This window comes from Rhinatrema bivittatum, chromosome 4 (genome assembly GCF_901001135.1).
Source record: "Rhinatrema bivittatum chromosome 4, aRhiBiv1.1, whole genome shotgun sequence".
Classification (NCBI taxonomy): domain Eukaryota; kingdom Metazoa; phylum Chordata; class Amphibia; order Gymnophiona; family Rhinatrematidae; genus Rhinatrema; species Rhinatrema bivittatum.
Genome location: NC_042618.1, coordinates 5,576,869 through 5,590,507, shown reverse-complemented (window position 1 = coordinate 5,590,507; position 13,639 = coordinate 5,576,869). Strand labels below are relative to the sequence as shown.

At 48.7% G+C, this 13,639-nt stretch overlaps 1 protein-coding gene across 5 annotated transcripts in view; it reads left to right on the top strand.

The window, feature by feature from the left end:
* The window catches only part of CEP128 (centrosomal protein 128), a 647,014-nt gene that overhangs the window by 622,089 nt on the left and 11,286 nt on the right, over positions 1–13,639 (top strand). For 4 of the 5 annotated variants that reach the window (XM_029597698.1, XM_029597700.1, XM_029597703.1 and 1 more), the window contains one exon: positions 148–228. The exons of the other annotated variant lie outside the window; for it this stretch is intronic. In XM_029597698.1, coding sequence (XP_029453558.1) covers positions 148–228 — 81 coding nt within the window. The remainder of the gene's footprint in view (positions 1–147; positions 229–13,639) is intronic. 5 annotated transcript variants of the gene reach the window in all.

Sequence of the window (13,639 nt, the reverse complement as noted above, 5' to 3'; positions counted from 1 at the left end):
CCAATCAGTGCATGGCCTGCAGCTGACGGTCCATGTGTCCCACAAGGCACATCTGCTGAGCCATGTATTAGAGGCGGCATTCCCAGAGGCTGGAGGCAAAGGACACCTGTGAGCAGCATTTTCAAATCTTTCCATCTCCTTTTACAGCAAAAATCTACCAGCGGAAAATGTCGGTGCAAAGCAAGGGGCCACACATACTCTGCACCCGTGGCAGGTTTCCGAGCGAAGGTATGTGCATGCTTCGCTTTGAGAGCTGCCGGAGAGTGCATGGCTGTCACGTACCTGTGGCCAGGCCTGGATTTGTCACTGGGCACACTAGGCCTTTGCCTGGGGCCAGCAGACAGAGAAAACAATTCCTGCCTCCAGGTAGCAAAAAAAGCTTCTGCCACCCCTCTGATACGTCAGACCTCGCATCATGCTTGCAGCTTGTTTCCCGCGGCGCCTCCTCCCGGCCTGTTTCAGCAGCAGCCATTCCTCACACAATCTGTAACATCAGCGGCAACTCTCGCAGCAGCAAGCCCACATCTTCAGCGGGAGCGCCCTCCCTTTCAGCAGCAGTTCTTACGCGGTCACGCTCACTCACACACACACACACACACCCACACCCTCCATCAGCAACAGCAGAAAAACACGTGTCCCGCCTCCATTCGCCAGCTCTGCTGCTTTTCCCGCCATGGCTGCGAGGCTTTTCTGTTTTCTGCTGCTTTAATTGCCATTGGCCAGCTCATCTTGGAACAGTGACAAAAACTAGTTATTTAAAAAACTGCATTGAGGCCTTGCAGCCTGCCCCTTCCCCCAGGCCAAGGAACACCTCCTCCAACTCTTCGAGAGTATCAACAGGCCTCCCACCCAGACCCTGTTCTGCTGGAGTCTTGGCCACTGCCTGGATACCTCCCTAACCACCAATGTAAGTTGAAACTTTTTTATTTCACTTGCGTGAGTCAGGTGAGTTTGCATATGTGTCACCATGCATGAGAGTGTATGTGAGTATGTGACTCACTGCATATGAGTATGACCATGTGTATGTCAGTGAGCATGTGTGAGAGTGAGCGTGAGTGTGCGGGTATGTCACCATGCATGAGAGTGTATGTGAGTATGTGACTCACTGAATATAAGTATGACCATGTGTATGTCAGTGAGCATGTGTGAGAGTGAGCGTGCGTGTGTCACCATGCATGAGAGTGTATGTGAGTATGTGACTCACTGCATATGAGTATGACCATGTGTATGTCAGTGAGCATGTGTGAGAGTGAGCGTGAGTGTGCGTGTGTCACCATGCATGAGAGTGTATGTGAGTATGTGACTCACTGCATATGAGTATGAGCATGTGTATGCCAGTGAGCATGTGTGAGAGTGAGCGTGAGTGTGCGTGTATGTCACCATGCATGAAAGTGTATGTGAGTATGTGACTCACTGAATATGAGTATGACCATGTGTATGTCAGTGAGCATGTGTGAGAGTGAGCATGAGTGTGCGTGTGTGTCACCATGCATGAGAATGTACGCGAGTATGTGACTCACTGCATATGAGTATGAGCATGTGTATGCCAGTGAGCATGTGTGAGAGTGAGCGTGAGTGTGCGTGTATGTCACCATGCATGAAAGTGTATGTGAGTATGTGACTCACTGAATATGAGTATGACCATGTGTATGTCAGTGAGCATGTGTGAGAGTGAGCATGAGTGTGCGTGTGTCACCATGCATGAGAATGTACGCGAGTATGTGACTCACTGAATATGAGTATGACCATGTGTATGTCAGTGAGCATGTGTGAGAGTGAGCGTGAGTGTGCGTGTGTGTCACCATGCATGAGAATGTACGCGTGTATGTGACTCACTGAATATGAGTATGACCATGTGTATGTCAGTGAGCATGTGTGAGTGAGCGTGAGTGTGCGTGTATGTCAGCATGTGTATGCGTGGGAGTATGTGAGTGAGTAAGTATGAGTTTGCATGTGACATAGGCCCATAGCAAATACTGGTAGAAAAAGACCCAAGTGGTCCATCCAGTCTGCCTAGCAATGTTTTTTAAGGGTAGTAGTGAGGCTTTGTGAATCTCAACGTGAGCATGTGTATGCGTGTATCGGTGAGCCTGTGTGAATCTCAGCATTTGTGTTACCTCGCAGCGCCAGGCGGGGAAGGTCCTCACTGCTGATCAGCGGAGACTGCTGGCGGCAGCGCAGGCCGACGCGACTCGCTCGCAAGCTCCGCCCACCAACCAAAGTCAGAAGCCCTCCCGAGGATCGCGTTTGCGCACGAAAAACTAGTATTTAAAGAGCTGAGTCCAGCACAGCATTGCCTCAGCTACAGGCTTGCTGTGCTGGTGCTCAGTTGCGTTTCTTGCCTTTGCCTGACTTTTGACCCGGAGTGTTTGGACCTGCCTGCCTGCCTGCCTTCTGACCCGGATTGCCTATCGGACCTGTCTGCCTGCTGCCTGACTTCTGACCCGGAGTGTTTGGACCTGCCTGCCTGCCACCTGCCTTCTGACCCGGAGTGCCTACTGGACCTGCCTGCCTGCTGCCTGCCTTCTGAACCAGACTACCTGGACTTGTTTGCCTGCCGCCTGCCCTCTGACCCGGATTGTCTACTGGACTTGCCCGCCTGTGGCCTGCCCTCTGACCCGGAGTACCTACCGGACTTGTCTGCCTGCTGGCTGCCCGCGGACTGGAATTGGGACAGGACTCCGCCTTCGCGGTACTGCGGTAACGCAGTACTGGGCGACTATCCTTGCTGCAGAAACCAGGGACGACCGCGGCAAGGTAAGGCTGAGGGATATTTGGGGATCCACTATCTACAAATCGTAACAGATAGCTGAGGCCATGGATCCTGTAGACCTCTCAGCCTTGCAAGCCATTCCGGGTATGGCAACCCGTATTCAACAGCAACAGGGAGTTTTAGATCAAGTAACCGGAGCGCTAGAGAGACTGGCCGCTCAGATGGACACTCTATCTGTGGCAGCTTCTGTCAGTCCAACTCCCTCAGTATCGCCTCCGCCACCAATACGACTTCAGCCTCCACCACGTTTCAATGGAAATCCTCAGTCATGTCGGGGATTCTTGAATCAATGCCGTATGCATTTTTCACTTCAACCTGCTTCATTTCCCACAGACCGAACGAAGGTTACGTTCATCCTCTCTCTGCTGGAAGGATCTGCCCTGGCGTGGGTATCACCATTTTGGGAGCAGGAGGACCCCTTAATGGACAACCTGGAACAATTCTTGAAAAAATTTCGTTTAATATTCGACGAGCCTGGTCGCACCACGTCAGCAGCTTCCGATTTGTTGCAAATCAAGCAGGGAGACCGCTCCGTCGGAGAATATGCGGTTCAGTTTAGAACGCTTGCAGCCGAATTGAGATGGGGAAACGACAGCCTGACTGCCATTTTCAGGCAGGGACTCTCTGAAGTCATTAAAGATGAGTTAGCAGGCCGGGAAACGCCAGATTCCTTGGAAGAACTAATACAGTTAGCCATCCGAATTGATCTTAGAATTCGAGAGAGAACCCGAGAACGGACCCTTTCTAGACGATCGTATCGACTAGCACCAACTTTTCAGAGATCATTCGTCACCCCAAGAACCACTGAAACTCAGACAGCCAGTGAGGAACCGATGCAGATCGATCGCTGTCACTTAACACCTGAAGAGCGTCGGCGAAGAAGAATTAATAATCTTTGTCTGTATTGTGCGGGTTCTGGACACTTCATTAACAAATGCCCAAATAAATCGGGAAACTCCCGGACCTAGGGTTGGTAGGAGAGGCCTCCCTGGATCACAGCTTACCCTCTCCACAAATCTTAATCCCAGTTTCCATCTCTCTCCATAACGACACTATTCATCTGCAAGCTTTTTTGGATTCAGGGGTGGCCAGCAACTTCATTGAAGAACAGATCGTTCAAAAGTATCAAATTCCCATGGAGCCTTTGGCCGTTCCCCTCACCGTGTCTTCAGTCTCTGGACAACCTCTGACTAACAACAATTTTCAAATTACCAAACCTGTCAAATTAACTACTGGAGTTTTACATCAAGAAATTATCCAATTGTATGTACTTCCGGCCTCAGTCAATTAAGTGATATTGGGCCTACCTTGGTTAAGACAACATCAACCCCTAATCGATTGGGAAAATTCTCAGTTAGCTTCCTGGAGTGAAACCTGTCACCAAAATTGTATACAACCGATTTGTCCACCCAGTTCCACGATAGTGTGTTTATTAACCGTTCCGTCTGCACTACCGCAGATTTATGCAGAATTCAGTGACGTATTCAGCAAACAGCAAGCAGAAGCGTTACCTCCTCATCGTAGTTATGACTGTGGAATAGACTTGATGCTGGATAAAACTCCTCCCAGGGGCAAGGTGTATGCCTTGTCAGAACCAGAATCCGAAGCCATGAAACATTATATCCAGGAGAATCTGGACAAGGGATTCATCAGACCTTCCTCATCACCAGCAGGTGCCAGATTTTTTTTTGTTCAAAAGAAAGACGGATTGTTACGACCATGTATTGATTACAGAGGACTGAATACTATTGCAAAGAAGAATCGATACCCCATTCCACTTATCTCTGAACTTTTTGATCGACTAAAAGGAGCACAAATCTTCACCAAACTTGATCTTCGGGGAGCTTACAACCTAATCAGAATACGTGAAGGGGATGAATGGAAAACCGCCTTTAACACACGGGATGGACACTGAGTATTTGGTTTTCCCCTCGGGACTATGTAATGCCCCGGCGGTTTTCCAAAACATGATTAATGACATTTTCAGAGATCTTCTTTATTCCCATGTTATCGTATATCTTGATGACATTTTAATCTTCTCCAAAAGTGAACATCAACATCAACTTCATGTTAAACAAGTACTTCAACGTCTTCAGGGAAATAAGCTCTATGCGAAATTGGAAAAATGCTTGTTTCATCAACAACAATTACCCTTTTTGGGATATATTGTGTCTCAGAATGGTCTCCGTATGGACTCTGATAAACTTAAGGCTATACTAGACTGGCCTCAACCACTGGGGCTGAAGGCTTTACAGCGATTTTTGGGCTTCTCCAATTATTATCGCCAATTTATTCCTGGATACTCCACACTAGTCGCACCTCTTACTACTCTAACTAAGAAGGGAGCTATAAATCGCACTTGGCCTCCTGAGGCTATTCAGGCCTTCCAACGGTTAAAAGAGGAATTTGTGAAAGATCCCTGCTTACAACGCCCTGACTCAGATAAACCTTTTATTTTAGAAGTTGATGCATCAGCCCTAGGAGTTGGGGCAGTTCTTTTGCAAACGTCTGACTCAGGGAAATTAGGCACATGTGCCTTTTTTTCAAAAACATTTTCTCCTGCCGAAAAGAACTATACCATCGGGGACCGAGAACTGTTAGCTATTAAATTAGCACTGGAAGAATGGCGTCATCTATTGGAGGGGGCTAAATTCCCCATCGACATTTATACTGACCATAAGAACCTGGCCTATCTGTCCCATGCTCAGCGTCTGAACCCGCGGCAGGCCCGTTGGGCACTCTTCTTCAGCAGATTTCATTTTAAATTACATTTCCGCCCTTCAGAGAAAAATGTACGCGCCGATGCACTATCCAGGAGCTTTCTCCCTGATGACAAACCCGAGCCACTTCGACATATCATTGATCCAGCCCATATAATTGTAGCTACTACTCTGACTGTTCCAGCAGGGAAAACTGTAGTGCCCAAACGCTTACACCTTAAAGTACTACATTGGGCCCATGATTCCCTTTTTTCTGGTCACCCGGGTACACTCACTACTAAGAACCTGGTTTCTCGCCACTATTGGTGGCCACGATGGGCATCAAACGTTAAGAAATATGTGGAATCCTGCCCCACATGTGCAGTCCAGAAGACCTCTAGACAGAAACCTATGGGCCTATTACAACCTCTTCCAGTCCCCAAACAACCCTGGACTCATATAGCGACGGACTTTATCACTGATCTCCCTCTTTCGGAGGGTAACTCCGTAATTTGGGTTGTAATTGACCGATTTTCCAAAATGGCACATTTCATTCCTTTGCCCAGATTACCCTCTGCACCAGAGCTGGGGCGGCTGTTTGTACAGCATATCTTCCGAATCTATGGCTTACCAGTTAGTATCGTTTCCGACAGGGGAGTTCAGTTCACGGCACGTTTTTGGAGGGATCTCTGCAAAAAATTCAAGATAGATCTAAATTTCTCTTCTGCATACCATCCTCAGTCTAATGGACTAACAGAACGGACAAATCAAACACTCAAGACATTGCTACGCTGTTACGTTAGCCAACGCCAAGATGATTGGGCCTCCTTGTTGCCGTGGGCTGAGTTTTGCCATAATAATCATGTTCATCACGCTTCTACATCCTCACCTTTCTTTCTGGTTTTTGGAAGACATCCAAGAATTCCTCTTCCCCTTACCGCTTCCTCGTCCTGCCCAGCAGTTGAGCAAGTAGTGCAGTCCATGACTACTTTGTGGGAACAAACGCAGGACCTGCTACAAAAAGCTTCTAGTCAGATGAAAAGACAAGCAGATAAGAAGAGAAGAGTGGGGACGCCGCCCAAACCGGGGGACTTGGTGTGGTTGAGCACCCGTAACCTCAAATTGCGGATTCCCTCTTTGAAATTTGCGCCTCAGTTTATTGGGCCCTTCCCCATTGACAAACAGATCAATGTGGTGTCTTTTAAACTTCGACTACCATCCACATTGCGCATTCATGATGTATTTCATATTTCATTATTGAAACCAGTAATATTATCCTGGCCTTCTAGAAGGAGGAAGTTGAAGAACCCATCTGTTCTACCAGATAATAATCAATATGAAGTAAAAGAAATCCTTGATGTCCGACGGGTAAGGGGAGTCCTACAATATTTACTGTCATGGAAAAAGTTTGGTCCAGAGGAGAACTCCTGGGAGCCGGCCCATAACATAAATGCTCCCCATTTATTACGTGAATTCCATAAACGCTTTCCACTCAAATCTCACCCCGGAACCAGGGGAGGGAGCCTTTGTGGGGGAGGTACTGTTACCTCGCGGCGCCAGGAGGGGAAGGTCCTCACTGCTGATCAGCGGAGACTGCCGGCGGCAGCGCGGGCCGACGCAACTCGCGCGCAAGCTCCGCCCACCAACCGACATCAGACGCCCTCCCGAGGATCGTGTTTGCGCGCAAAAAACTAGTATTTAAAGAGCTGAGTCCAGCACAGCATTGCCTCAGCTACAGGCTTGCTGTGCTGGTGCTCAGTTGCGTTTCTTGCCTTTGCCTGACTTTTGACCCAGAGTGTTTGGACCTGCCTGCCTGCCTGCTGCCTGCCTTCTGACCCGGATTGCCTATCGGACCTGTCTGACTTCTGACCCGGAGTGCTTGGACCTGCCTGCCGCCTGCCTTCTGACCCGGATTGCCTACTGGACCTGCCTGCCTGCTGCCTGCCTTCTGAACTGGACTACCTGGACTTGCTTGCCTGCCGCCTGCCCTCTGACCCAGATTGTCTACTGGACGTGCTCGCCTGTGGCCTGCCCTCTGACCCGGAGTACCTACTGGACTTGTCTGCCTGCTGGCTGCCCGCGGACCGGAATTGGGACAGGACTCCACTTTCACGGTACTGCGGTAACGCAGTACTGAGCGACTATCCTCGCTGCAGAAACCAGGGACGACCGCGGCAGGGTAAGGCTGAGGGATATTTGGGGGATCCACTATCTACAAATCATAACAGTTTGCATGTGTATGCGTGTATCGGTGAGCCTGTGTGAATCTCAGCGTGAGCATGTGTATGCGTGTATCGGTGAGCCTGTGTGAATCTCAGCGTGAGCATGTGTATGCGTGTATCGGTGAGCCTGTGTGAATCTCAGCGTGAGCATGTGTATGCGTGTATCGGTGAGCCTGTGTGAATCTCAGTGTGAGCATGTGTATGCGTGTATCGGTGAGCCTGTGTGAATCTCAGCGTGAGCATGTGTATGCGTGTATCGGTGAGCCTGTGTGAATCTCAGCGTGAGCATGTGTATGCGTGTATCGGTGAGCCTGTGTGAATCTCAGCGTGAGCATGTGTATGCGTGTATCGGTGAGCCTGTGTGAATCTCAGTGTGAGCATGTGTATGCGTGTATCGGTGAGCCTGTGTGAATCTCAGCGTGAGCATGTGTATGCGTGTATCGGTGAGCCTGTGTGAATCTCAGCGTGAGCATGTGTATGCGTTGTATCGGTGAGCCTGTGTGAATCTCAGCGTGAGCATGTGTATGCGTGTATCGGTGAGCCTGTGTGAATCTCAGCGTGAGCATGTGTATGCGTGTATCGGTGAGCCTGTGTGAATCTCAGCGTGAGCATGTGTATGCGTGTATCGGTGAGCCTGTGTGAATCTCAGCGTGAGCATGTGTATGCGTGTATCGGTGAGCCTGTGTGAATCTCAGCGTGAGCATGTGTATGCGTGTATCGGTGAGCCTGTGTGAATCTCAGCGTGAGCATGTGTATGCGTGTATCGGTGAGCCTGTGTGAATCTCAGTGTGAGCATGCCTGTGTACATGATTGAAACAGCATGTGTTTGTGTGAGAGTGAGTTTGTGTATGAGTCAGTGAGAGTGTGTGTGTGTGTGTGAGAGTCAGTATGTACGAACCACTGAACCATCCTCGTGCACTTGGGAACTCGTGCATTCGGCTCATACGCATACCAGTTGAGGGCAGAGGGGAGTGAAGGGAGGTGACCTGTGCACACTGCAGGAAATGGTGAGATTTGAGTGTCCTGCTGAATGGACAATCAAGATCACGAGCGAGTGTGTCATGGAATTGCACAAAATAGGGATGCTGATTTTGCAGTCTAAGAAACAATTTGAAGATACGGTTATGATCCTGGCTAAAAGTATATTTTAGGCTCCCGTAAATTCCTGCCTTCACCATACAGGGGCCAGGCCAGAGAGAGAGAGAGTTGTACAGGGGAGAACATGACTCTATATATCTACCACTGTAAGAGGGGCACTTTCAGCTCAGGATGGGTTGGGCGGGGGCAGTGTTAGTAACTTTGGTCTGCCTAGGGCGCTACAGACGCTTGCTAAGTGAGAAAAATATAAATACTGGATTGCACAGAAATGCAGAATGATAATTTGCAAAAAATATTGCGTTATTTTGACAAATGTCAGAAGTTTTCAGAATTTAGAAAATGTGTGCAGAGTTGTTAATTTTTTTGCGCAGAATTCCCCCAGAAATAATGTTTGAGACAGAACTGTTGAATGGGGAAAATTGGCCACGGAACTACCGAGTCTATTCAGAAAGGAAGGGAGTGGTGTGTCGTTTGTTTGTTGCGTCCACTCAGCTAGCCAAAGATGGTTTTAATGACTGCAAAAATGCCTCGCTCGTTTAAATGAACATGAGAATTCACCCGAGCACAGATCTTGTGTGATGTCCTTGAAAGAGAGAGAAAATACTCTGGGAAGAATGGATTCAAAGTTTACAAGCCACTTGCTTGAAGAAGTGGCTTGTTCAAGTGTTGAGAAGAGCTGCCACAGTCATTAAGGCACTGGCTAGACATGGACTTGCTTTCCGAGGGAGACGAGATTAGCTTGGCTCCTCACAGTCAGGCCGATACAGTAAAGTGCACTCAGCTGAGCGCACTGTTTATGCGCGTTTTGGACACTCGTCTACAACACCTAATACAATAAGGGGTTTAGTTTGGTGATATTAAGTCGGAGGAACCAAAAGGTTAAAAAAAAATGTTTTTTAAAGTGTGCCCGCAGGTCAGGTTAGGAAAAACCCCGCTGACAGCCACCTCTCCTGGGCTTCTGCTGCTCAAGAGGCGCTGGGGGAGCGCTATCGTCCCTTGTGCCTCCTTTTTAGTGCGACCTCTCATTTAAATACGGTAGTGCGTGCCCAGGAGCGGCGGCTGGGCACGCGTTAGGAAAGCGGGCGCTGTTTTCCTGCGACCTTACTGTATCGGCCCGAGCAGCAGCTGTATGATGGCACGCGGACTGCTTGCTCAATTTGATCCATTCCTGGATGAACACATTTCAAGGTATGGCAATACACATCTTATTTCTCCAAACTCACCTGTGAACAGCTTATCCAGGTAATGGCTGACCAAAGTTGTAAGTGAGATTGTCTAAGAGGCAAATACTGCAAAGTACTTCTCCATTAGTGTTGATTTAACACCTGATATTTCCCAAGTCGATCAGCTTGCATTCACACTTAGGTTAAAGAGGATGGCGCTTTCTGGGCTTCGTTCATCGGAACAAGTTTCTGAAGCTGTGCTAAGCACTCCTAAGTCGCATGAATCGGACATCATTAACTGCCAAGGGGCAGTCTTATGATAATGCCAGCATCGTGTCTGTTGTCTACAGTGAACCACAAGCAAGGATCAAAAATGTGAATCCGCATGCTGCATATGTGCCATGCCCTGCGCACTCACTGGACATGTGCTGCAGAGTCCTGCAACGAAGCATCTTCTGTCTTTGGCCTGCTCCAGCATCTGTATGAGGACTTCACGGCACCCAGCCACCCACTGGGAAAACTTGTTATTGTTGAATGATGTAGTAGCAGTCAAGAGACTTTCAGCCCGTGAAGAAGCCTGCCGAAGTCTGAATCAAGACTGGGACCAAATAATTCAGGCACTGAAAACCATTGAATCAGATATTAAAGAGAAAGCATCCGTAGGTAGTGAAGCAACAAGTCTACTATGCCAGCTTGAACGACTGGAGACAGCAATCATGGTGAAGGTGTGGGCTACACTTCTGCAGAGGTTCAATGCAACCAGCAAAAAATGACAAAGCATTGATACTGATGTTGGCACTGTATGGAACTGTATGGGTCACCGATTGAATTTTTGGAAGACGCCTGTGAGGAATTTTACAGCTATGAGGCGACTGCTATACGTAAATCCAGCCTCACCGATTATGAGGTGATACAGAAGAAAAGACACAAGCTTCGGTGTGATGAAGAACCATGGGAGGGTGAAGCAGAACTTTATTGGACAAAATAACTTTAGAGTGAACACCTTCCTGGTGATACTCAACACCCTAAGGTCTGAGCTAGGGAAGATTTGCATTCCTCAGGGACATTGCACAAGTCAGTCGTGGTTGATCATGCTCAAAAATTATGCAAGTGTTACAAAGATGGCATAGAGGAGTATTTTGATGAGGAGTGCCTCCACTTCCAAGGTTACCAGAAGACAACCGGTGAAGATGGGAGCTCATTGCAACAAAGGCCGTGCAAAGGAACTTCCCAGGGTGTAGCCCGATGTAGGCATTGCCGTTGGAATGGTCCTCTCTTCTCAGCACTTAAGCACATAAAGACATAGCTGAGGTCTACAACGCCAGACGACCGCCTGAACGCCCCAGCTGTGCCTGCTATTGAATCTGATTTGGCAAATTCTTTATCGTATGATGATATCATTAACAGCTTCTCTGAGCAGAAAGCACGACACAAGCAACTTAAGTCATGGGCTGCCAGTGGGCTAAATTAATTTGTATGGGGATTTTTATATCTGTGCTTCCTGTGCCATGGGGCTGTCAGCCTCAGCACGCTCCTCCTCCCTGAGCTCACGCTCTGCCCCAGAGCTCTTTCTTGCTGCTCCAGCCCCTTCCTCCTGTCCCCCTGGCACTGAGAAGTCTGGAGGGGAGGGGTGGGAGCTGTAATGGATGTCAGAGAAGAGTTTCCTGCTCCATCCCCTACCCACCTGTTGCCCAGAGTGCAGGGCTCTTCTCTCCTGGGCTCTGCCTGCTTGGAGAGACGCCGCCCCAGACCCTAGACGTGTGAGCCACAGGGACCTGGGACTCAGCTGAGAGCAGAAAAGGGAGTCAACCTGAGCTCCAGGCGGGCCACAGTGATCTGTGGGAAAGCACGGGAAGGCTAGGGAGTGAGCGCTAAAAGGGGGTGAGTGCTTGAGGAAGGGAGGTGCAAAAGGTGATGAATGTTGGAGGAGGTGAGGAGGGGATGTGAATGGCACTGCTGCTCCTACCGCCCCCCCCCCCCCCCCCCCGGGATGGGGAGAAATTTAGGAGCAGAAACTGGGCTATGTCAGGAGAGGGGGAGGGAACGAAAGAGGGAGATAGGACAGGGTAAGAGCGAGGAGGGGGCAGAAAGAGTACAAGGACTGAGGAAAGAGCAGAAAGATTGAAGGAAGAGAAAGTATTCAAATATCTCCTCTGAAGGAAAGAAACAGAGAAAAAAGACAGCAGAGAGAAGGAAAAGCAAAACTAGGAAGCCATAGAACAGCGTTGGAGAAAAGAAGAGACTGAGCCAGCGTCTCACGCCAGAGACACCAAAGGTTGGAAACGTCCTGCTGTATAGAGAATATTAATAGTGCATCAGTATGAAACTCCCTGGGACGTGTCTCCCACATGGGAATAGTTTGACTTTTTCTGCCAGCACGTAATTAATTCTCTTGTATGTAGGACATACCCACCAACACAGAGGCGTTTGTATTGTGCTCAGAAATATTTTGTGCTAACAGAGCTTGAGGAATGTGCTTGAGAGGAGATTGGTATCATTTTCCATGCGGACAGTCCACTGGACTCCCCCGCCTCCGTCATTGACTACGAGCACTACAGGGAGCAGGCGTGCCAGGTTCACCTGCTGGAGCTCTGCTGGAGGGGTGAACATCACTCCTTACCTGTGTGCGCAGCCTCTGCCAGATTCATCCGATGTTTGAATGTGTGGGGGCCGTGCAGTCACCTGGATCCGCATCTTCCGTTGTCAGATTGAAGCTGGCAGAATGAGGCACACACCCCAGTGAAAATCGTGCAAACTTTGGCTTGGTGTCCCACAAGGACTGAGCAAACTCATCCACCCCAGCCTCCCCCCTCACCCCCCTCCCTCCCCTCACCTGTTCCTATATCCCCCCCAGCCCACCTCTCACTCCTGCGCTACCCATTACCGTCCTCCGCTGTATTATCAATTTTAAAACATTTAACCTGCGCCAAAAACCTTAAATCAAGCTCCCTTTTAGTACCTGCTATAACCATAACTGTTGTAAATAAGCTAATATTTTACATTTTTGTGTTTTTAAATGTTCAAATAAGTTTTCATTATATCCCATAACTGTTGTAAGTAAGCATCCATTTTTCTCCCCTATATAATCTTTTACCCCCGCCTTAACCGCTGTAATTAAACAACAATGTATAACCCCGTTAAGCAACCTCTCTTGTAAATACTGCTACGTTCCTTTTACCTGCTCAGCTGCTCTCTTTCCTCCTTACCTTCCTCCCTCTCTCTCCCCCCCCCCCCTTTTTTCGCTCCTGCTCCATCCCCCACTCCCTGTTTTTTGTAATTTCCTCCTTTCTCAAGTTTATTGTAAACCGGTGTGATGTGCTTGCACGAACACCGGTATATTAAAAGCTGTTAAATAAATAAACTTGAAAGTGTGCCATGAAATTAAAAAAAAAAAAAAAAAAAAGGATAGAGAAGCACCATCACTTTATTTCTATTTTGAGTTGGTCAGTGTTAATTTCATTGGGGACGGGGCGACACCACCAGCAGTGCCCAGGGGTGACCAGAACCTAAACTCATCCCTTGTCCCAGTGCGGACACCTTGAAAACGGGCCCCTCAATGTATGCGTGGCTGCTGGTTTATGAGATGCCATGTGGATGTAGGAGGTGTGCATATACTGTATCTGTACGGCAAAACAGACCACTCAAAGCCGCAGAGGAAAAGCAAAGAGTGACTCTGCTTTGCAG